Consider the following 25394-nt stretch of genomic DNA (forward strand, 5'->3'; position numbering starts at 1 on the left):
ACAAAGAGAGACATGAAAAAGGAGAGGAGTGAGAAGCAACACAGTGAAGGTAGATACAAAGAGAGACATGAAAAAGGAGAGGAGTGAGAAGCAACACAGTGAAGGTAGATACAAAGAGAGACATGAAAAAGCTGATACAAGGAGAGAACGAAGATAATAAAAGGGTCTGTGCAGACCTCCAGGGCGATGTTCAGTGGGCCAGTCTTGGCGTGAAAAAGAGAAAGACAGAGAGGGCCAGAGGGGGAAAAAGAGGGAAGATGAGAGGGGGGATGAAATTATTATTATTTTGATGCACAAATCAGAAACTAAAGACAAATTGAAGCTTAACAGCACATAAAATGACACATGTCTGCAGAAAGGAGAGACACGAGTCCAAAACAGCACCCTATTCCCTTTTAGTGCTTTTGAAAAAGTAGTGCACTATATACAGTGCCTTGCGAAAGTATTCGGCCCCCTTGAACTTTGCGACCTTTTGCCACATTTCAGGCTTCAAACATAAAGATACAAAACTGTATTTTTTTGCACACCCAATTTTTCAGTTTTTGATTTGTTAAAAAAGTTTGAAATATCCAATAAATGTCGTTCCACTTCATGATTGTGTCCCACTTGTTGATTCTTCACAACAAAAATACAGTTTTATATCTTTATGTTTGAAGCCTGAAATGTGGCAAAAGGTCGCAAAATTCAAGGGGGCCGAATACTTTCGCAAGGCACTGATAGATGATAGGGTGCTATTTGGGATGCAGACATGACAGAGGGAGTCCGCAGACCTCCAGGGCGACAGTGAGTGGGTCAGTCTTGGCTCGGCGGTCTCCCATGTAGGTCTGGATTAGTTTAAAGATCTCCACCGCCTCCCGCTTCACCGCGCGGTCTGACGTCACGATCATGGGCTTCCTGATTGGCTCACTGCTCCATGCCAGCATGTTGGCTATGGACACCTTGCGCCGGAACAGACCCTGGGAAAGGAGGGTGAGAGGAGGAGAGGAAGAGGAGGGGGAGAGGTAAGGGGAGGGGGAAGAGGGAGAAGGAGAATGAGGGAGGAGGACTGATAGGTGAATATTTTGCTGTAGTTATACTAGAGCTTCTATAAATGTAGGCCTGGGCGATGTGGACAAAATATTACACCACAATATTTGTATGACGCTATTTGATGTTTTTGAACAATAAATGTTCAAAATATGCTTTCTGAGTGGTTCATGACCCTAGGGTGGCAACACATCAATTATATGTGATTTCAATGGGTCTCCATTAATACTGTTCAATCAAACTCCAAATCAAAATCATTTTCAGCATTTTCATATAGTTCTGCATTTCCTACACTTTAATTATGATTTCCACACTGTGCCATGCAGCGTGATACGGCCAAAACAATCTAGTTAATTGGTGAACTGTTGGAATTCTATAGTCTAGTTCTAAAGTTGAAATACAGTGAGCAGCACCTATAATGCATTGCTGTTTGATATGACAACGCATCAATTAGCCAGTGAGGAATTATTGACAGGGTAGAAACCAAAGTGTTGGTCAGTGTTTCCAGGTGACCCTAATTAGATGTTACATTACATGTTTTCTTACTTCATGTAGCTAGCCTCGTCCTACATCAGCACTGGTACCAGGCAGTATTAGCTAACTAGCTATGTTGGCTCTGACTCTTAGTACAAGCTAGCTAGCCAGCTAACTAGCGATTAGCATAGTTGCATATCACATATCACATTTAACAAACCAAACATTAAAATATCATTATAGAAGGGAAAGTAAAAACTTAAACCGGTCCAGACATCAATATCGGTATATAGTAAAATATGGTATACCGACCAGCCCTACATAAATATGAGAGTGTTTTTCTGTTCCTGTGAATGTTGAATTATAAAGTAGAATGATTGTGTGTGTATGTCATGTATCAGTGTGTGTTTAGCTGTAAAGTTAAGTGTGTGTGTGCGTGTACCTGTGTGTGTTTGTTGAAGTGTTTGGAGGCCCAGTTCTCGATGTCGGTCTCCGAGGACGGCTTCCGCAGGGTGAATTCTGGGAAAACTCCACAGCTTGCGCTGGGCATCATGTTCCGAGCATTACGACTTGCCTCGAACTGAGCACAGGCTCCAAGATCCTCTGACTGAGAGAGAGAAATACTCCTCATTCAAACGCCTTCTTACCCTAGTACAAACATAATTAATTGAGAAAATTGACTACAAAGTATAAATAGGATAATATTGGTCATAAAGGCAGTGTCGTCCAAAACAGAGATTTGTGAGACTTTTGTGTGACCAATGACAACGAAGGTTGGGTTAGTTTAAATCCTGCCCACATCTGGCACCACACAAATAATCATAAATTAGAATCAAATGAAATGAAATGTAATTTTATTTGTCACATGCTTCGTAAACAACAGGTTAGACTAACAGTGAAATGCTTACTGACGGGGTCCTTTTCCAAAATCGTAGTTTCAAAAAATATATAATAAAAAAGTAGAGAAATAGTGAAACGAGGAATAAATACACCGTGAATAACAATAATGAGTAAGAATAACATGGCTGTATACAGGAAGTACCAGTACCAAGTCGATGTGCAGGGGTACGAGGTAATGGAAGCAGCCTTCAGTAAGTATTCATACCCCGTGACTCATTCCATATTTGTTGTGTTACAACCTGAATTCAAAATGGATTCAATAGATGTTTTCTCTTCACCCACCTACACACAATACCCAATAATGACCAAGTGAAAACATGGTTTTAGACATTTTCCAAATGGATTGAAAATGCAACACATAAATATCTAATTTAACATAAGTATTCACACTCCACACTCCTCTTACATTTACATTTAAGTCATTTAGCAGACGCTCTTATCCAGAGCGACTTACAAATTGGTGCATTCACCTTATGAGATCCAGTGGAACAGTCACTTTACAATAGTGCATCTAAATCTTAAAGGGGGGATACTTATCCTATCCTAGGTATTCCTTAAAGAGGTGGGGTTTCAGGTATCTCCGGAAGGTGGTGATTGACTCCGCTGTCCTGGCGTCGTGAGGGAGTTTGTTCCACCATTGGGGGGCCAGAGCAGCGAACAGCTTTGACTGGGCTGAGCGGGAGCTGTACTTCCTCAGTGGTAGGGAGGCGAGCAGGCCAGAGGTGGATGAACGCAGTGCCCTTGTTTGGGTGTAGGGCCTGATCAGAGCCTGGAGGTACTGAGGTGCCGTTCCCCTCACAGCTCCGTAGGCAAGCACCATGGTCTTGTAGCGGATGCGAGCTTCAACTGGAAGCCAGTGGAGAGAACGGAGGAGCGGGGTGACGTGAGAGAACTTGGGAAGGTTGAACCCCAGACGGGCTGCGGCGTTCTGGATGAGTTGAAGGGGTTTAATGGCACAGGCAGGGAGCCCAGCCAACAGCGAGTTGCAGTAATCCAGACGGGAGATGACAAGTGCCTGGATTAGGACCTGCGCCGCTTCCTGTGTGAGGCAGGGTCGTACTCTGCGGATGTTGTAGAGCCTACAGGAACGGGCCACCGCCTTGATGTTGGTTGAGAACGACAGGGTGTTGTCCAGGATCACACCAAGGTTCTTAGCGCTCTGGGAGGAGGACACAATGGAGTCGTCAACCGTGATGGCGAGATCATGGAACGGGCAGTCCTTCCCCGGGAGGAAGAGCAGCTCCGTCTTGCCGAGGTTCAGCTTGAGGTGGTGATCCGTCATCATCTCTCTCTCACTGATATGTCTGCCAGACATGCAGAGATGCGATTCGCCAGCTGGTCATCAGAAGGGGGAAAGGAGAAGATTAGTTGTGTGTCGTCTGCATAGCAATGATAGGAGAGACCATGTGAGGTTATGACAGAGCCAAGTGACTTGGTGTATAGCGAGAATAGGAGAGGGCCTAGCACAGAGCCCTGGGGGACACCAGTGGTGAGAGCGCGTGGTGAGGAGACAGATTCTCGCCACGCCACCTGGTAGGAGCGACCTGTCAGGTAGGACGCAATCCAAGCGTGGGCCGCGCCGGAGATGCCCAACTCTGAGAGGGTGGAGAGGAGGATCTGATGGTTCACAGTATCGAAGGCAGCCGATAGATCTAGAAGGATGAGAGCAGAGGAGAGAGAGTTAGCTTTAGCAGTGCGGAGCGCCTCCGTGATACAGAGGAGAGCAGTCTCAGTTGAATGACTAGTCTTGAAACCTGACTGATTTGGATCAAGAAGGTCATTCAGAGAGAGATAGCGGGAGAGCTGGCCAAGCACGTTCAAGAGTTTTGGAGAGAAAAGAAAGAAGGGATACTGGTCTGTAATTGTTGACATCAGAGGGATCGAGTGTAGGTTTTTTCAGAAGGGGTGCAACTCTCGCTCTCTTGAAGACGGAAGGGACGTAGCCAGCGGTCAGTGATGAGTTGATGAGCGAGGTGAGGTAAGGGAGAAGGTCTCCGGAAATGGTCTGGAGAAGAGGGGAGGGGATAGGGTCAAGTGTTGGCAGCTATTACATACAGTCTTTCTGGGTAAGTCTGTAAGAGCTTTCCACACCTGGATTGTGCAACATTTGCATATTATTATTGTCAATATTCCTCAAGCTCTGTGAAATTGGGTGGTGATCATTGCTTGACAACCATTTTCAGGTCTTGCCATAGATTTCCAAGTAGATTTAAGTCAAAACTGTAACTTGGTCACTCAGGAACATTCACTGTCTTCTTGGTAAGCAACTCCAGTGTAGATTTGGCCTTGTGTTTTAGGTTGTTGACCTGCTGAAAAGGTGAATTCATCTCCCAGTGTCTGGTGAAAAGCAGACTGAACCAGGGTTTCCTCTAGGATTTTGCCTGTCCTTCACTCCATTCTGTTGATTTTTTATCCTGAAAAACTACACAGTCCTTAAAGATTACAAGCATACCCATAACATGATACAGCCACCACTATTTGTGAAAATATGGAGAGTAATGTGTTGTATTGGATTTGCCCCAAACATAACACTTTAGTATAATTTGTTTTGCAGTATTACTTTAGTGCCTTGTTTAAAAAGATGCATGTTTTTAAATATTTTAATTCCGTACAGGCTTCCTTCTTTTCACTCTATCAATTAGGTTAGTATTGTGGAGTAACTACTATGTTGCTGATCCATCCTCAGTTTTCTCCTTTTCTCCTTAAACTCTGCAACTGTTTGAAATATACCATTCATGGTGATGGTGAAATGTTGAAATCCCTGAGCAGTTTCTTTCCTCCTCTGCAACTGAGTTAGGAAGGACACATGTATCTTTGTAAGGACTGGGTGTATTGATACACCATCCAAAGTGTAATGAATAACTTCACTATGCTCAAAGGGATATTCAATGTCTGTTTTGTTGTTACACCCATCCACCAATAGATGCCCTTTTTTGCAAGGAATTGGGAAAACCTCCCTGGTCTTTGTGGTTGAATCTGTGTATGTGTGGGGTACAGAGAGGAGGTAGTCATTTAAAAATCTGGTTAAACACTATTATTGCACACAGAGTCCATAAACGTATTATGTAGCATATTAAGCAATTTTTTTACTCCTGAACTTATTTAGGCTTAAATACTTATTGACTTAAGGCATTTCAGCTTTTCACTTTTAAATAGTTTGTAAATATTTTGAAAAACACAATTCCACTTTGACATTATGGGGTGTTGTGTGTAGGCCAGAGACAAAAAAAGCTAAATTTAATCCATTTTAAATTCCATCTGTAACACAACAAAATGTGGAAAAAGTCAAAAAGGTGTGAATATGTTCTGAAGGCACTGTATCTACACATAGTAGGGGTGAAGTGATAGATAGTAGACAGTAGCAGTAGCGTATGTGCTGAGCTGGAAAGTGTGTGTGTGGCATCAGTATACACTATACATACATTCGTATGCGGACACCCCTTCAAATGAGTAGATTCAGCTATTTCAGCCCGTTGCTGACAGGTGTATAAAAGAGAGCACACAGCCATGCAATCTCCATAGACAAACATTAGCAGTAGAAAGGCCTTACTGAAGAGCTCAGTGACTTTCAAAGTGGCATCGTCATAGGATGCCACCTTCTGTCTGTCCTGCTAGAACTGTCCCAGTCAACTTTTTGGGATCTCTTTTTACATCTCTCTCTCTCTCTCTATATATATATATACATATTCATCTCTCTCTATATATACATATTCATCTCTCTCTATATATACATATTCATCTCTCTCTATATATATATATTCATCTCTCTCTATATATATATATTCATCTCTCTCTATATATATATATTCATCTCTCTATATATACATATTCATCTCTCTCTATATATACATATTCATCTCTCTCTCTATATATATATTCATCTCTCTCTCTATATATATATATTCATCTCTCTCTCTATATATATACATATTCATCTATTTCTATATATACATATTCATCTCTCTCTATATATATATATTCATCTCTCTCTCTCTATATGTATATATATACATATTCATCTCTCTCTCTATATATATATTCATCTCTCGCTATATATATATATTAATCTCTCTCTATATATATATATTCATCTCTCTCTCTATATATATATATTCATCTCTCTCTCTATATATATATTCATCTCTCTCTATATATATATATATTCATCTCTCTCTCTCTATATATATATTAATCTCTCTCTCTCTATATATACATATTCATCTCTCTCTATATATATATATTCATCTCTCTCTATATATATATATTCATCTCTATATATATATATATATTCATCTCTCTCTATATATATATATATATTCATCTCTCTCTATATATATATATATATATATATATATTCATCTCTCTCTATATATATATATTCATCTCTCTCTCTCTCTATATATATATATTCATCTCTCTCTCTATATATGTATATATATATTCATCTCTCTCTATATATATATATATTCATCTCTCTCTATATATATATATTCATCTCTCTCTATATATATATATTCATCTCTCTCTATATATATATTAATCTCTCTCTATATATATATTCATCTCTCTCTATATATATATATTCATCTCTCTTTCTATATATATATATTCATCTCTCTCTCTATATATATATATTCATCTCTCTCTCTCTATATATATATTCATCTCTCTCTATATATATATATATTCATCTCTCTCTATATATATATATATTCATCTCTCTCTCTCTCTATATATATATTCATCTCTCTATATATATATATATATATTCATCTCTCTATATATATATATATTCATCTCTCTCTATATATATATATTCATCTCTCTCTCTATATATATATTAATCTCTCTCTATATATATATATTCATCTCTCTCTATATATATATTAATCTCTCTCTATATATATATATTCATCTCTCTCTATATATATATATTCATCTCTCTTTCTATATATATATATTCATCTCTCTCTCTATATATATATATATATATATTCATCTCTCTCTATATATATATATATATATATTCATCTCTCTCTCTATATATATATATATATATTCATCTCTCTCTCTCTATATATATATTCATCTCTCTCTCTCTATATATATATATTCATATCTCTCTCTCTCTCTCTATATATATATATATTCATCTCTCTCTCTCTCTCTATATATATATATATTCATCTCTCTCTCTCTATATATATATATATTCATCTGTCTATATATATATATATATATATATATATATATATATATATATATATATATTCATCTCTCTCTATATATATATATTCATCTCTCTCTCTCTCTATATATATATATTCATCTCTCTCTATATATATATATATTCATCTCTCTATATATATATATATTCATCTCTCTCTATATATATATATATTCATCTCTCTCTCTCTATATATATATATTCATCTCTCTCTATATATATATATTCATCTCTCTCTATATATATATATTCATCTCTCTCTATATATATATATTCATCTCTCTCTCTATATATATATATATTCATCTCTCTCTCTCTCTATATACATATTCATCTCTCTCTATATATATATATTCATCTCTCTCTCTATATATATATTCATCTCTCTATATATATATATTCATCTCTCTCTATATATATATATTCATCTCTCTCTCTCTCTATATATATATATATATATTCATCTCTCTATATATATATATATTCATCTCTCTCTCTCTATATATATATATTCATCTCTCTCTATATATATATATATATTCATCTCTCTATATATATATATATTCATCTCTCTATATATATATATATTCATCTCTCTCTCTATATATATATTCATCTCTCTCTATATATATATATTCATCTCTCTCTATATATATATTAATCTCTCTCTATATATATATATTCATCTCTCTCTATATATATATATTCATCTCTCTTTCTATATATATATATTCATCTCTCTCTCTATATATATATATATATATATTCATCTCTCTCTATATATATATATATATTAATCTCTCTCTCTATATATATATATATATATTCATCTCTCTCTCTCTATATATATATTCATCTCTCTCTCTCTGTATATATATATTCATCTCTCTCTCTCTCTCTCTATATATATATATTCATCTCTCTCTCTCTCTATATATATATATATATATTCATCTCTCTCTCTCTATATATATATATATATTCATCTGTCTATATATATATATATATATATATATATATTCATCTGTCTATATATATATATATATATATATATATATATATATATATATATATTCATCTCTCTCTATATATATATATTCATCTCTCTCTCTATATATATATATTCATCTCTCTCTATATATATATATATTCATCTCTCTCTATATATATATATATATTCATCTCTCTCTATATATATATATTCATCTCTCTCTCTCTCTATATATATATTCATCTCTCTCTCTATATATATATATATATATATATATATATATATTCATCTCTCTCTCTATATATATATATATATTCATCTCTCTCTCTCTCTCTATATATATATATATATATATATATATATATATATATATATATTCATCTCTCTCTCTATATATATATTCATCTCTCTCTATATATATATATTCATCTCTCTCTATATATATATATTCATCTCTCTATATATATATATATATATTCATCTCTCTCTATATATATATATATATATATATATATTCATCTCTCTCTATATATATATATTCATCTCTCTCTCTCTCTATATATATATTCATCTCTCTCTCTCTCTATATATATATATATTCATCTCTCTCTATATATATATATATTCATCTCTCTCTCTATATATATATATTCATCTCTCTCTCTCTCTCTCTCTCTCTCTCTCTCTCTCTCTCTCTCTCTCTCTCTCTATATATATATATATATATTCATCGCTCTCGCCCTTTTAACATTTTTCTTTCTTTCCCCCTGTTCTGAGTTTGAGTGCTGCTATCCTGTGTTCAGCGCAATTTCTTTCTTTGTAAGCACTTTCAGGCCTGCTATCTTCCACTACCCCCTGCGTCTCTCCCTTTCTCAAACTGCCTATTCCCCTCTCTACTCTCACCCCTCTCTACTCTCCCTCTCCCTCTCTCCGATGGTTATGAGAGTGGCAGATTTCTCTTATGTGAGGGCAGTTTGCACCAAGATGCAAATAAGTTATTGTCATAAGGCAAAAAAAAGTGAGTGTGATGATAGATATGAGAGTGAGTGAGTGAGTGAGTGAGTGTGAGTGAGTGAGTGAGTGAGTGAGTGAGTGAGAGAGAGAGAGAGAGAGAGAGAGAGAGAGAGAGAGAGAGAGAGAGAGAGAGAGAGAGAGAGAAAGAAAGAAAGAAATGATAATTGGAGGGATGAGGGAGGGCTGCATATGTGAAGCAGAATAAATCCTGGCTTGTAGTTCCCCACAGCCTCCCATCCTTCTCTAGCATGGCTCCGATCTCTCTTGACACCTTAAAGCAGACCTGCTGTCGCTCTGTCTCAGCAGCACAACGAAAAGGTGTTGGAGAATGTGGCATGGGTCTGTGTGTCTTTGTTTATGGCCTGGTGTGTCAATGTATTTATGTGCATGTGTTGGGCTGTGTGTGTGTGTGTGTCTGTGTGTGTTTGCCTGGTAGGTATGTGGTAGTAGCAGCAGTATTGATATTACATAAATCCATCTGAGCTCTGGCTCAAATAATTGTCTGATTCTGCACATGATGAAACACTCATGGACCTACGGCAGCCAGGGCATGTCTCTGTTACAGAGAAGATGAGCTAGAGCAGTGAAGCCCCACACAGTCAAGTGTGCGCACATACACAAACCTACGGCGACATAGAATATAAATGCTAGAGTCGGCAGTGCAGTGATAGACTGTGTGTGTGTACTACTGCGTATACCTGTGAGGGGTGTAAGAAGGGCTCAGGCGAGGCCAGGTTGGTCTGTACAGACAGGCTCTTCTCCAGTAGTGCCCGAGGGAAGCCCAGTCTGTCGAAGGTGCTGCGTTTCCAGTGGTAATGCCCGTGATGCCCGTCGCTCTGTGCCAACGCCTCGTCCTCACTAAACGCCCTCACCACCGGGCCTGGCAGGGGGAGGGGCACCGCACCGTCGCTCTCGTACCCGTCTTTAGACACACCTCCCTGGGCACAGCCACCAGCCGATCCCCCTCCTCCCGGGGCTGAGTCCCAACTGCTCCTCTGCTTCATCACCTGCTGGGCCTCCCACGCCAGCCTGGCCTGGTTCATCACCGCCTCCGACAGCGTCCCCGACATTGGCCCTTCCTCCCGCTCCACCCCACCACCCCCTCCACAACTCCCCAGCTCCTGAGGCAGGGAGGGCTTCCGGGTCTTGCGTTTGCGGTTGCCACTGGGCGAGAAGCTCCCTCCTCCTGTAGACCCAGAGAGGGAGAGGGAGTGGTGCTGACTGGAGCTCCAGGACATGGAGTCCTCGTAGAGCAGCCTCTGGCCCCCGCCTTCGCCCCCCTCCCCACCCCCATAGTCCAGCAGCAGCCGGGGGTCCCGGATCAGACTCTGGCTGTGTTGGAGGGTGTAGGATCCCCCGTAGGAGCCCCCATAACCCCCCGTGGAGGAAGTGGTGGCCGTGGAGGTCCCGTAGCGAAGGAGGCGGTCGGACGTCTTAAAACGCGGGCTGGAGGAGGACTGTAGGCGGAGGAAGAAGAAGATGACTTTATTGTCCAATGTACACAAACGCTGATGCCAGCAACTCCCCAGTTACCATCACACTCCCAACCACACTTTTCCCTGTCAGACATGAGATTTGAACCAGCAACTCCCCAGTTACCATCACACTCCCAACCACACTTTTCCCTGTCAGACATGGGATTTGAACCAGCAACTCTCCAGTTCCCATCACACTCCCAACCACACTTTTCCCTGTCAGACATGGGATTTGAACCAGCAACTCTCCAGTTACCATCACACTCCCAACCACACTTTTCCCTGTCAGACATGGGATTTGAACCAGCAACTCCCCAGTTACCATCACCCTCCCAACCACACTTTTCCCTGTCAGACATGGGATTTGAACCAGCAACACTCCAGTTGCTTGTCCATCTCTCTAACCTTCGGACTACCTACCTGTTCCACATAGACCAGCTGTTTGACATACTCCTTCCCTGCAGGGCTGTACTCCAGACTCTGTGTCTTCTCTGGGCACTTCTGTCTGGTCAACACCAGCTGACCATAGGGGGAGTGGCTCTGTTTGGGCGAGAGATAGAGGGGCGTCCCCGAGGAGGGATTTCCCCGGGTGGGGGACTTCCCTGTGCCGTACTGCAAGGAGGAGGAGTCAGAGCCCAGGTGGCGCATCACATCTGTGGGAGGTTCCTCGTAGATGGGCGGGGGCTGGTACTATAATAATAATAATAATAACAACAATACATTTGTGTCCTACAGTCAAGGACAAGTTCAACTTATGTTAAAAAGTTCATTAACATAAAAGTGCAAGTGAAGTCAAATCTTATTGTATTTAAATTATAAATGAATGAAAAGACCGTAGGAAACAGGACAGACACATACAGATACAGATACAGGGAAAAGACCGTAGGAAACAGGACAGACACATACAGATACAGATACAGGGAAAAGACCGTAGGAAACAGGACAGACACATACAGATACAGATACAGGGAAAAGACCGTAGGATACAGGACAGACACATACAGATACAGATACAGGGAAAAGACCGTAGGAAACAGGACAGACACATACAGATACAGATACAGGGAAAAGACCGTAGGAAACAGGACAGACACATACAGATACAGGGAAAAGACCGTAGGAAACAGGACAGACATACAGATACAGGGAAAAGACCGTAGGAAACAGGACAGACATACAGATACAGGGAAAAGACCGTAGGAAACAGGACAGACATACACATACAGATACAGGGAAAAGACCGTAGGAAACAGGACAGACACATACAGATACAGGGAAAAGACCGTAGGAAACAGGACAGACATACACATACAGATACAGGGAAAAGACCGTAGGAAACAGGACAGACACATACAGATACAGGGAAAAGACCGTAGGAAACAGGACAGACATACACATACAGATACAGGGAAAAGACCGTAGGAAACAGGACAGACACATACAGATACAGGGAAAAGACCGTAGGAAACAGGACAGACATACACATACAGATACAGGGAAAAGACCGTAGGAAACAGGACAGACACATACAGATACAGGGAAAAGACCGTAGGAAACAGGACAGACACATACAGATACAGATACAGGGAAAAGACCGTAGGAAACAGGACAGACACATACAGATACAGATACAGGGAAAAGACCGTAGGAAACAGGACAGACACATACAGATACAGGGAAAAGACCGTAGGAAACAGGACAGACACATACAGATACAGATACAGGGAAAAGACCGTAGGAAACAGGACAGACACATACAGATACAGATACAGGGAAAAGACCGTAGGAAACAGGACAGACATACAGATACAGGGAAAAGACCGTAGGAAACAGGACAGACACATACAGATACAGGGAAAATACCGTAGGAAACAGGACAGACACATACAGATACAGGGAAAATACCGTAGGAAACAGGACAGACACATACAGATACAAGGAAAATACCGTAGGAAACAGGACAGACACATACAGATACAGATACAGGGAAAAGACCGTAGGAAACAGGACAGACACAGACAGATACAGGGAAAAGACCGTAGGAAACAGGACAGACATACAGATACAGATACAGGGAAAAAGACTGTAGGAAACAGGACAGACACATACAGATACAGGGAAAAGACCGTAGGAAACAGGACAGACACATACAGATACAGGGAAAAGACCGTAGGAAACAGGACAGACATACAGATACAGGGAAAATACCGTAGGAAACAGGACAGACACATACAGATACAGGGAAAAGACCGTAGGAAACAGGACAGACATACAGATACAGATACAGGGAAAAGACCGTAGGAAACAGGACAGACACATACAGATACAGGGAAAAGACCGTAGGAAACAGGACAGACATACAGATACAGGGAAAAGACCGTAGGAAACAGGACAGACACATACAGATACAGGGAAAATACCGTAGGAAACAGGACAGACACATACAGATACAGATACAGGGAAAAGACCGTAGGAAACAGGACAGACATACAGATACAGATACAGGGAAAAGACCGTAGGAAACAGGACAGACATACAGATACAGGGAAAATACCGTAGGAAACAGGACAGACACATACAGATACAGGGAAAAGACCGTAGGAAACAGGACAGACACATACAGATACAGATACAGGGAAAAGACCGTAGGAAACAGGACAGACGCATACAGATACAGATACAGGGAAAAGACCATAGGAAACAGGAGAGACACATACAGATACAGATACAGGGAAAAGACCATAGGAAACAGGACAGACACATACAGATACAGATACAGGGAAAAGACCGTAGGAAACAGGACATACAGATACAGGGAAAAGACCGTAGGAAACAGGACATACAGATACAGGGAAAAGACCGTAGGAAACAGGACAGACACATACAGATACAGGGAAAAGAACGTAGGAAACAGGACAGACATACAGATACAGATACAGGGAAAAGACCGTAGGAAACAGGACAGACATACAGATACAGATACAGGGAAAAGACCATAGGAAACAGGACAGACATACAGATACAGGGAAAAGACCGTAGGAAACAGGACAGACACATACAGATACAGGGAAAAGACCGTAGGAAACAGGACATACACATACAGATACAGGGAAAAGACCGTAGGAAACAGGACAGACATACAGATACAGATACAGGGAAAAGACCGTAGGAAACAGGACAGACATACAGATACAGATACAGGGAAAAGACCATAGGAAACAGGACAGACATACAGATACAGGGAAAAGACCGTAGGAAACAGGACAGACATACAGATACAGGGAAAAGACCGTAGGAAACAGGACAGACACATACAGATACAGGGAAAAGACCGTAGGAAACAGGACAGACACATACAGATACAGGGAAAAGACCGTAGGAAACAGGACAGACACATACAGATACAGATACAGGGAAAAGACCGTAGGAAACAGGACAGACACACACAGATACAGGGAAAAGACCGTAGGAAACAGGACAGACATACAGATACAGATACAGGGAAAAGACCGTAGGAAACAGGACAGACACATACAGATACAGGGAAAAGACCGTAGGAAACAGGACAGACATACAGATACAGGGAAAAGACCGTAGGAAACAGGACAGACACATACAGATACAGGGAAAATACCGTAGGAAACAGGACAGACACATACAGATACAGATACAGGGAAAAGACCGTAGGAAACAGGACAGACACAGACAGATACAGGGAAAAGACCGTAGGAAACAGGACAGACATACAGATACAGATACAGGGAAAAGACTGTAGGAAACAGGACAGACACATACAGATACAGGGAAAAGACCGTAGGAAACAGGACAGACACATACAGATACAGGGAAAAGACCGTAGGAAACAGGACAGACATACAGATACAGGGAAAATACCGTAGGAAACAGGACAGACACATACAGATACAGGGAAAAGACTGTAGGAAACAGGATAGACATACAGATACAGATACAGGGAAAAGACCGTAGGAAACAGGACAGACACATACAGATACAGGGAAAAGACCGTAGGAAACAGGACAGACATACAGATACAGGGAAAAGACCGTAGGAAACAGGACAGACACATACAGATACAGGGAAAATACCGTAGGAAACAGGACAGACACATACAGATACAGATACAGGGAAAAGACCGTAGGAAACAGGACAGACATACAGATACAGATACAGGGAAAAGACCGTAGGAAACAGGACAGACATACAGATACAGGGAAAATACCGTAGGAAACAGGACAGACACATACAGATACAGGGAAAAGACCGTAGGAAACAGGACAGACACATACAGATACAGATACAGGGAAAAGACCGTAGGAAACAGGACAGACGCATACAGATACAGATACAGGGAAAAGACCATAGGAAACAGGACAGACACATACAGATACAGGGAAAAGACCATAGGAAACAGGACAGACACATACAGATACAGATACAGGGAAAAGACCGTAGGAAACAGGACATACAGATACAGGGAAAAGACCGTAGGAAACAGGACATACAGATACAGGGAAAAGACCGTAGGAAACAGGACAGACACATACAGATACAGGGAAAAGACCGTAGGAAACAGGACAGACATACAGATACAGATACAGGGAAAAGACCGTAGGAAACAGGACAGACATACAGATACAGATACAGGGAAAAGACCATAGGAAACAGGACAGACATACAGATACAGGGAAAAGACCGTAGGAAACAGGACAGACACATACAGATACAGGGAAAAGACCGTAGGAAACAGGACATACACATACAGATACAGGGAAAAGACCGTAGGAAACAGGACAGACATACAGATACAGATACAGGGAAAAGACCGTAGGAAACAGGACAGACATACAGATACAGATACAGGGAAAAGACCATAGGAAACAGGACAGACATACAGATACAGGGAAAAGACCGTAGGAAACAGGACAGACATACAGATACAGGGAAAAGACCGTAGGAAACAGGACAGACACATACAGATACAGGGAAAAGACCGTAGGAAACAGGACAGACACATACAGATACAGGGAAAAGACCGTAGGAAACAGGACAGACACATACAGATACAGATACAGGGAAAAGACCGTAGGAAACAGGACAGACACACACAGATACAGGGAAAAGACCATAGGAAACAGGACAGACATACAGATACAGATACAGGGAAAAGACCGTAGGAAACAGGACAGACACATACAGATACAGGGAAAAGACCATAGGAAACAGGACAGACATACAGATACAGGGAAAAGACCGTAGGAAACAGGACAGACACATACAGATACAGGGAAAATACCGTAGGAAACAGGACAGACACATACAGATACAGATACAGGGAAAAGACCGTAGGAAACAGGACAGACACAGACAGATACAGGGAAAAGACCGTAGGAAACAGGACAGACATACAGATACAGATACAGGGAAAAGACTGTAGGAAACAGGACAGACACATACAGATACAGGGAAAAGACCGTAGGAAACAGGACAGACACATACAGATACAGGGAAAAGACCGTAGGAAACAGGACAGACATACAGATACAGGGAAAATACCGTAGGAAACAGGACAGACACATACAGATACAGGGAAAAGACCGTAGGAAACAGGACAGACATACAGATACAGATACAGGGAAAAGACCGTAGGAAACAGGACAGACACATACAGATACAGGGAAAAGACCGTAGGAAACAGGACAGACATACAGATACAGGGAAAAGACCGTAGGAAACAGGACAGACACATACAGATACAGGGAAAATACCGTAGGAAACAGGACAGACACATACAGATACAGATACAGGGAAAAGACCGTAGGAAACAGGACAGACATACAGATACAGATACAGGGAAAAGACCGTAGGAAACAGGACAGACATACAGATACAGGGAAAATACCGTAGGAAACAGGACAGACACATACAGATACAGGGAAAAGACCGTAGGAAACAGGACAGACACATACAGATACAGATACAGGGAAAAGACCGTAGGAAACAGGACAGACGCATACAGATACAGATACAGGGAAAAGACCATAGGAAACAGGACAGACACATACAGATACAGATACAGGGAAAAGACCATAGGAAACAGGACAGACACATACAGATACAGATACAGGGAAAAGACCGTAGGAAACAGGACATACAGATACAGGGAAAAGACCGTAGGAAACAGGACATACAGATACAGGGAAAAGACCGTAGGAAACAGGACAGACACATACAGATACAGGGAAAAGACCGTAGGAAACAGGACAGACATACAGATACAGATACAGGGAAAAGACCGTAGGAAACAGGACAGACATACAGATACAGATACAGGGAAAAGACCATAGGAAACAGGACAGACATACAGATACAGGGAAAAGACCGTAGGAAACAGGACAGACACATACAGATACAGGGAAAAGACCGTAGGAAACAGGACATACACATACAGATACAGGGAAAAGACCGTAGGAAACAGGACAGACATACAGATACAGATACAGGGAAAAGACCGTAGGAAACAGGACAGACATACAGATACAGATACAGGGAAAAGACCATAGGAAACAGGACAGACATACAGATACAGGGAAAAGACCGTAGGAAACAGGACAGACATACAGATACAGGGAAAAGACCGTAGGAAACAGGACAGACACATACAGATACAGGGAAAAGACCGTAGGAAACAGGACAGACACATACAGATACAGGGAAAAGACCGTAGGAAACAGGACAGACACATACAGATACAGATACAGGGAAAAGACCGTAGGAAACAGGACAGACACACACAGATACAGGGAAAAGACCGTAGGAAACAGGACAGACATACAGATACAGATACAGGGAAAAGACCGTAGGAAACAGGACAGACACATACAGATACAGGGAAAAGACCATAGGAAACAGGACAGACATACAGATACAGGGAAAAGACCGTAGGAAACAGGACAGACACATACAGATACAGGGAAAAGACCGTAGGAAACAGGACAGACATACAGATACAGATACAGGGAAAAGACCGTAGGAAACAGGACAGACACATACAGATACAGGGAAAAGACCGTAGGAAACAGGACAGACATACAGATACAGGGAAAAGACCGTAGGAAACAGGACAGACACATACAGATACAGGGAAAATACCGTAGGAAACAGGACAGACACATACAGATACAGATACAGGGAAAAGACCGTAGGAAACAGGACAGACATACAGATACAGGGAAAAGACCGTAGGAAACAGGACAGACATACAGATACAGATACAGGGAAAAGACCGTAGGAAACAGGACAGACATACAGATACAGGGAAAATACCGTAGGAAACAGGACAGACACATACAGATACAGGGAAAATACCGTAGGAAACAGGACAGACACATACAGATACAGGGAAAAGACCGTAGGAAACAGGACAGACACATACAGATACAGGGAAAAGACCGTAGGAAACAGGACAGACACATACAGATACAGGGAAAAGACCATAGGAAACAGGACAGACACATACAGATACAGATACAGGGAAAAGACCGTAGGAAACAGGACAGACATACAGATACAGATACAGGGAAAAGACCATAGGAAACAGGACAGACATACAGATACAGATACAGGGAAAAGACCGTAGGAAACAGGACAGACATACAGATACAGGGAAAAGACCGTAGGAAACAGGACAGACACATACAGATACAGGGAAAAGACCGTAGGAAACAGGACAGACATACAGATACAGGGAAAAGACCATAGGAAACAGGACAGACACATACAGATACAGGGAAAAGACCGTAGGAAACAGGACAGACACATACAGATACAGGGAAAAGACCGTAGGAAACAGGACAGACACATACAGATACAGGGAAAAGACCGTAGGAAACAGGACAGACACATACAGATACAGATACAGGGAAAAGACCGTAGGAAACAGGACAGACGCATACAGATACAGATACAGATACAGGGAAAAGACCATAGGAAACAGGACAGACACATACAGATACAGATACAGGGAAAAGACCGTAGGAAACAGGACATACAGATACAGGGAAAAGACCGTAGGAAACAGGACATACAGATACAGGGAAAAGACCGTAGGAAACAGGACAGACACATACAGATACAGGGAAAAGACCGTAGGAAACAGGACAGACACATACAGATACAGGGAAAAGACCGTAGGAAACAGGACATACACATACAGATACAGGGAAAAGACCGTAGGAAACAGGACAGACATACAGATACAGATACAGGGAAAAGACCGTAGGAAACAGGACAGACATACAGATACAGATACAGGGAAAAGACCATAGGAAACAGGACAGACATACAGATACAGGGAAAAGACCGTAGGAAACAGGACAGACATACAGATACAGGGAAAAGACCGTAGGAAACAGGACAGACACATACAGATACAGGGAAAAGACCGTAGGAAACAGGACAGACACATACAGATACAGATACAGGGAAAAGACCGTAGGAAACAGGACAGACACACACAGATACAGGGAAAAGACAGGTAGAACACAGTCAAATCACATAAACTAGCTGAAAGGTGCGTTTGAAGGTGTTTTACGAATGTGTTTGTGTAACTGTGTTGCTGGAGCGTCCTACCTCCGAGGGGGGCTCCTCGTAGAGGGGGGGTTCATAGGCATAGCGGGGGGAAGAGGGTTGTGAGTCAGCCGACGAGCGCCGGTGGGTCCCTGTTCCTCCGCCCCCTAGCTCCGCCCGTTTTAGGAAGGGCGACTGGTGGCGGTCAACATAGAGGATGGGAGAGCCGTCAGGGGCACCATCAGGGGGGGCGGAGCCTCCAGAGGACCGGCGGGTACGGGAGGCTGTGCCAGTGCCGGGTGCAGGGACTGGGGGGAGGGTGGGGGGGTCGCAGGGGGAGTAACCATTCCCCTGGTGAGAGAGGAAGCTGGGTTCTCTGTCTGTCACCTTGATCAGCATCCTCTCCTTAGTACCTGTGTTCCACCTGAACGGAGAGGTCCTGAGAGAGGGAAGGGAGGGGAGATTAAGTCCATGATTCCATCTGGCAGCAGCGACAGAGCGACACGGAGCTGGCAGGTGTGTTTCTGAAGTGACTGAGTGTCGTGTCCAAACGAAATCCTGACAAAGTTGTGACGCACACACCCCACACAGTGAGGCAGCATTTCAACTTTCCCATAGACGAGTTAGTGATTGGAACAGAACAGAGACAGGAGACAGGAGTGAAACCCCCTAGCCTGGTCGCAGGTCTGCTTGTGCTCTCTTCCCCAACTCCTGTGGTGTGACAATGACCATGGGAGTTGGCAGGCCAGCACAAAAAGATCCGGGAACCAGGGTGTGACACTGCTGCTCTGTACAGGTGAACTGGTGTTGTAGCCAGTCAGACTGCAACATCTGGACCTGCTGCTCAGGGGGCTGGTGTTGTAGACAGTCAGACTGCAACATCTGGACCTGCTGCTCAGAGGACTGGTGAGAAAGCTAATCGCCGTATTCTAATAGTATGGTTGAAGTGTATTGTTACGGGCTGTTGTAATGCGATATATGATAATGCAGTGATAGTGCAGCAGCAGCAGAGTTGGCTAATTAGCGAGTCTCCCTCAGCATAAGGGTTGGCTAATTAGCGAGTCTCCCTCAGCATAAGGGTTGGCTAATTAGCGAGTCTCCCTCAGCATAAGGATTGGCTAATTAGCGAGTCTCCCTCAGCATAAGGGTTGGCTAATTAGCGAGTCTCCCTCAGCATAAGGGTTGGCTAATTAGCGAGTCTCCCTCAGCATAAGGGTTGGCTAATTAGCGAGTCTCCCTCAGCATAAGGGTTGGCTAATTAGCGAGTCTCCCTCAGCATAAGGGTTGGCTAATTAGCGAGTCTCCCTCAGCATAAGGGTTGGCTAATTAGCGAGTCTCCCTCAGCATAAGGGTTGGATAATTAGCGAGTCTCCCTCAGCATAAGGGTTGGCTAATGCTAATAAACTAGCATTAGCGTTCAGTACCCTTAAACTACTGGGTGTCCGTCAGAGTTAACAGTATAGTAGTTAACAGTATATTTAGTGAATGGGCAAGCTAAGGATGTTGATATAAGTCATGATTTTAGGAAAAGTGTTTATTTCCGGCGAGTGTATTTGATGGGTTTTGATTGTGTAGCTGGCTAGCCACTTCGGTAGCTACTGGCTGGCTAGCCACTTCGGTAGCTACTGGCTGGCTAGCCACTTCGGTAGCTACTGGCTGGCTAGCCACTTCGGTAGCTACTGGCTGGCTAGCTACTTAGGTAGCTACTGGCTGGCTAGCCACTTCGGTAGCTACTGGCTGGCTAGCTACTTCGGTAGCTACTGGCTGGCTAGCCACTTCGGTAGCTACTGGCTGGCTAGCCACTTCGGTAGCTACTGGCTGGCTAGACCGAAGAGATGAGAGAACATTTCTCAGACTGAAGCACATATCTTCTGACAGTTACACAGTGGACATTACATTTAACCCTGTTTAAATGTAGCAATGTTGAGGTGGTAGAACTGACAAAATGCAATGAATCATAGTCTTATAAACGATTCAATTCTACAGGTTAACATGCTTGGCTCGTGTCTGACATCTGCATATAGGATATGTAACTATTTTGTCCATTGTTAAATTTGTGAAATGATTTCATTGAGCTTTTACTTTTATTGCTCTTTTTATTCACTTTTTGTAACGTACTTTTTCTATTGTTGTTGTTATTGGTTAACCTGCAAGTAAGCATTTCATTACACTTGTGTATTCCATGTACTGTATATAATGTGTATATATACACACATCACAAAATTAAATGAATCACAGAGGTCTTATAACTTATAATAATATTAATATAGGGGCTATGCAGCTACTTATCTGTCATGTTACGCAGACAATTAACTGAATGTTTCTTTAGTTGAATTGCCCAGAGCGACTCTCATTTAGAAAACAGCCTATTTGGCCGTGAGTCAGAAACATTTATTCTACTGTCAAAATTGACTACAAAAGTGTAAACAGAATATTTTTGGTCGTAAAGTCAGTCTCATCCAAAACTGAGTTTTGTGAGGCTTGTGGTCGTGACTGCATCACAACGTAAATGAAGATAGGGTTTATGTCATTCCTGCCCACAGCTGGCATTACACAAGTAATCATCAATTCAGAGTGCAGCTGCATGCGACCTGATCCCTATTGCATGTGATACATTTGTGGTTGACTTTGGAAATCAATATGGGGCTATTTAGGGACCATCGGTAAATTACTCAATGTACATATGTTCAAATTCAAATATCTCAACATTTCAATGACTTAAAAACCGCAAACCAAATATAAATTGCAGAAATGCATAGACAAATATTGAAAGCATTTAATGAGAAAATGAAAAGGTGTGCAAATATTGTCTCATTTACATTGTGTAATTTATTGCAGGTCCCTAACTAGCCCCGTAGATAGACTATCTAAAATCAGGTCGCACACCAGCTGACTGAAGCTAATTGGCTAAATAATTTGACTAACTCTTCCCACCTGCGAACACACAAGACACCCACATCAAACCAAACCCCGAAACCAATTACACATTTGAATTCAGGCAGGCCGCTAGCATTTATTAACCAAACCTAAAACGAGGCCAAATCAGGAAGTGCCCTTTACAACTAACTAATGGCATGTTGCACCTCTACCTTGCTACCATTCAGATGAGCCAAGGAGGAGGACAGATGAGAACAGCAGGCCAGAGGAGCACTTAGAACAGCAGGCCAGAGGAGCACTTAGAACAGCAGGCCAGAGGAGCACTTAGAACAGCAGGCCAGAGGAGCACTTAGAACAGCAGGCCAGAGGAGCACTTAGAACAGCAGGCCAGAGGAGCACTTAGAACAGCAGGCCAGAGGAGCACTTAGAACAGCAGGCCAGAGGAGCACTTAGAACAGCAGGCCAGTGGAGCACTTAGAACAGCAGGCCAGAGGAGCACTTAGAACAGCAGGCCAGAGGAGCACATAGAACAGCAGGCCAGAGGAGCACTTAGAACAGCAGGCCAGAGGAACACTTAGAACAGCAGGCCAGAGGAGCACTTAGAACAGCAGGCCAGAGGAGCACTTAGAACAGCAGGCCAGAGGAGCACTTAGAACAGCAGGCCAGAGGAGCACTTAGAACAGCAGGCCAGAGGAGCACTTAGAACAGCAGGCCAGAGGAGCACTTAGAACAGCAGGCCAGAGGAGCACTTAGAACAGCAGGCCAGAGGAGCACTTAGAACAGCAGGCCAGAGGAGCATTTAGAACAGCAGGCCAGAGGAGCACTTAGAACAGCAGGCCAGAGGAGCACTTAGAACAGCAGGCCTGAGGAGCATTTAGAACAGCAGGCCAGAGGAGCACTAAGAACAGCAGGCCAGAGGAGCACTTAGAACAGCAGGCCAGAGGAGCACTTAGAACAGCAGGCCAGAGGAGCACTTAGAACAGCAGGCCAGAGGAGCATTTAGAACAGCAGGCCAGAGGAGCACTTAGAACAGCAGGCCAGAGGAGCACTTAGAACAGCAGGCCAGAGGAGCACTTAGAACAGCAGGCCAGTGGAGCACTAAGAACAGCAGGCCAGAGGAGCACTTAGAACAGCAGCAGCCAGGGGCAAATGGTAGGCAAGAGGAGGATTTAAGTGACCCAGACACAGGCTCAAAACAAATTCCGCTACCCCAGTATCCCCTTGACTGTTTTGGATTGCAAAACTAAAGACACACAAGAGAAGACACAGATACAGAAACAGAAGAGTAGATGATGGAGAGAGACACCAGACTAGACACAGAGACAGCAACAGCAGAATAGGATATGATGGAGAGAGACACCAGACTAGACACAGAGACAGCAACAGCAGAATAGGATATGATGGAGAGACACCAGACTAGACACAGAGACAGCAACAGCAGAATAGGATATGATGGAGAGAGACACCAGACTAGAGACAGAGACAGAGACAGCAACAGCAGAATAGGATATGATGGAGAGAGACACCAGACTAGACACAGAGACAGAGACAGCAGAATAGGATATGATGGAGAGACACCAGACTAGACACAGAGACAGAGACAGCATCAGCAGAATAGGATATGATGGAGAGACACCAGACTAGACACAGAGACAGAGACAGCAACTGAAAAAATAGGATATGATGGAGAGACACCAGACTAGACACAGAGACAGAGACAGCAGAATAGGATATGATGGAGAGACACCAGACTAGACACAGAGACAGAGACAGCAGAATAGGATATGATGGAGAGAGACACCAGACTAGACACAGAGACAGAGACAGCAACAGCAGAATAGGATATGATGGAGAGACACCAGACTAAACACAGAGACCGCAACAGCAGAATAGGATATGATGGAGAGAGACACCAGACTAGACACAGAGACAGAGACAGCAGAATAGGATATGATGGAGAGAGACACCAGACTAGACACAGAGACAGCAACAGCAGAATAGGATATAATGGAGAGACACCAGACTAAACACAGAGACAGCAACAGCAGAATAGGATATGATGGAGAGACACCAGACTAGACACAGAGACAGAGACAGAGACAGCAGAATAGGATATGATGGAGAGAGACACCAGACTAGACACAGAGACAGAGACAGAGACAGCAGAATAGGATATGATGGAGAGAGACACCAGACTAGACAGAGAGACAGAGACAGAGACAGCAGAATAGGATATGATGGAGAGAGACACCAGACTAGACACAGAGACAGAGACAGCAGAATAGGATATGATGGAGAGACACCAGACTAGACACAGAGACAGCAACAGAAGAATAGGATATGATGGAGAGACACCAGACTAGACACAGAGACAGAGACAGCAGAATAGGATATGATGGAGAGAGACACCAGACTAGACACAGAGACAGCAACAGCAGAATAGGATATGATGGAGAGACACCAGACTAGACACAGAGACAGCAACAGCATAATAGGATATGATGGAGAGAGACCAGACTAGGCACAGAGACAGCAACAGAAGAATATGATATGATGGAGAGAGACCAGACTAGACACAGAGACAGCAACAGAAGAATAGGATATGATGGAGAGAGACCAGACTAGACACAGAGACAGCAACAGAAGAATATGATATGATGGAGAGAGACCAGACTAGACACAGAGACAGCAACAGAAGAATATGATATGATGGAGAGAGACCAGACTAGACACAGAGACAGCAACAGAAGAATAGGATATGATGGAGAGACACCAGACTAAACACAGAGACAGAGACAGCATCAGCAGAATAGGATATGATGGA

At 42.5% G+C, this 25394-nt stretch overlaps 1 protein-coding gene across 4 annotated transcripts in view; it reads right to left on the bottom strand.

Moving 5' to 3' along the window:
* Positions 1 to 25394, bottom strand: part of LOC124038069 (rho GTPase-activating protein 39-like) — a 240050-nt gene that overhangs the window by 41230 nt on the left and 173426 nt on the right. For 2 of the 4 annotated variants that reach the window (XM_046353490.1, XM_046353488.1), the window contains exons 3-8: positions 19757 to 20132; positions 11528 to 11797; positions 10331 to 11089; positions 1943 to 2107; positions 771 to 956; positions 177 to 203 (exon numbers count right to left, since the gene is read on the bottom strand). In XM_046353490.1, the coding sequence (XP_046209446.1) occupies positions 177 to 203; positions 771 to 956; positions 1943 to 2107; positions 10331 to 11089; positions 11528 to 11797; positions 19757 to 20132 (1783 nt within the window). The remainder of the gene's footprint in view (positions 1 to 176; positions 204 to 770; positions 957 to 1942; positions 2108 to 10330; positions 11090 to 11527; positions 11798 to 19756; positions 20133 to 25394) is intronic. The other 2 variants (XM_046353491.1, XM_046353489.1) reach the window with 1 other exon arrangement.

This window comes from Oncorhynchus gorbuscha, linkage group LG06 (assembly GCF_021184085.1).
Source record: "Oncorhynchus gorbuscha isolate QuinsamMale2020 ecotype Even-year linkage group LG06, OgorEven_v1.0, whole genome shotgun sequence".
In the NCBI taxonomy this organism is placed as follows: Eukaryota; Metazoa; Chordata; class Actinopteri; order Salmoniformes; family Salmonidae; genus Oncorhynchus; species Oncorhynchus gorbuscha.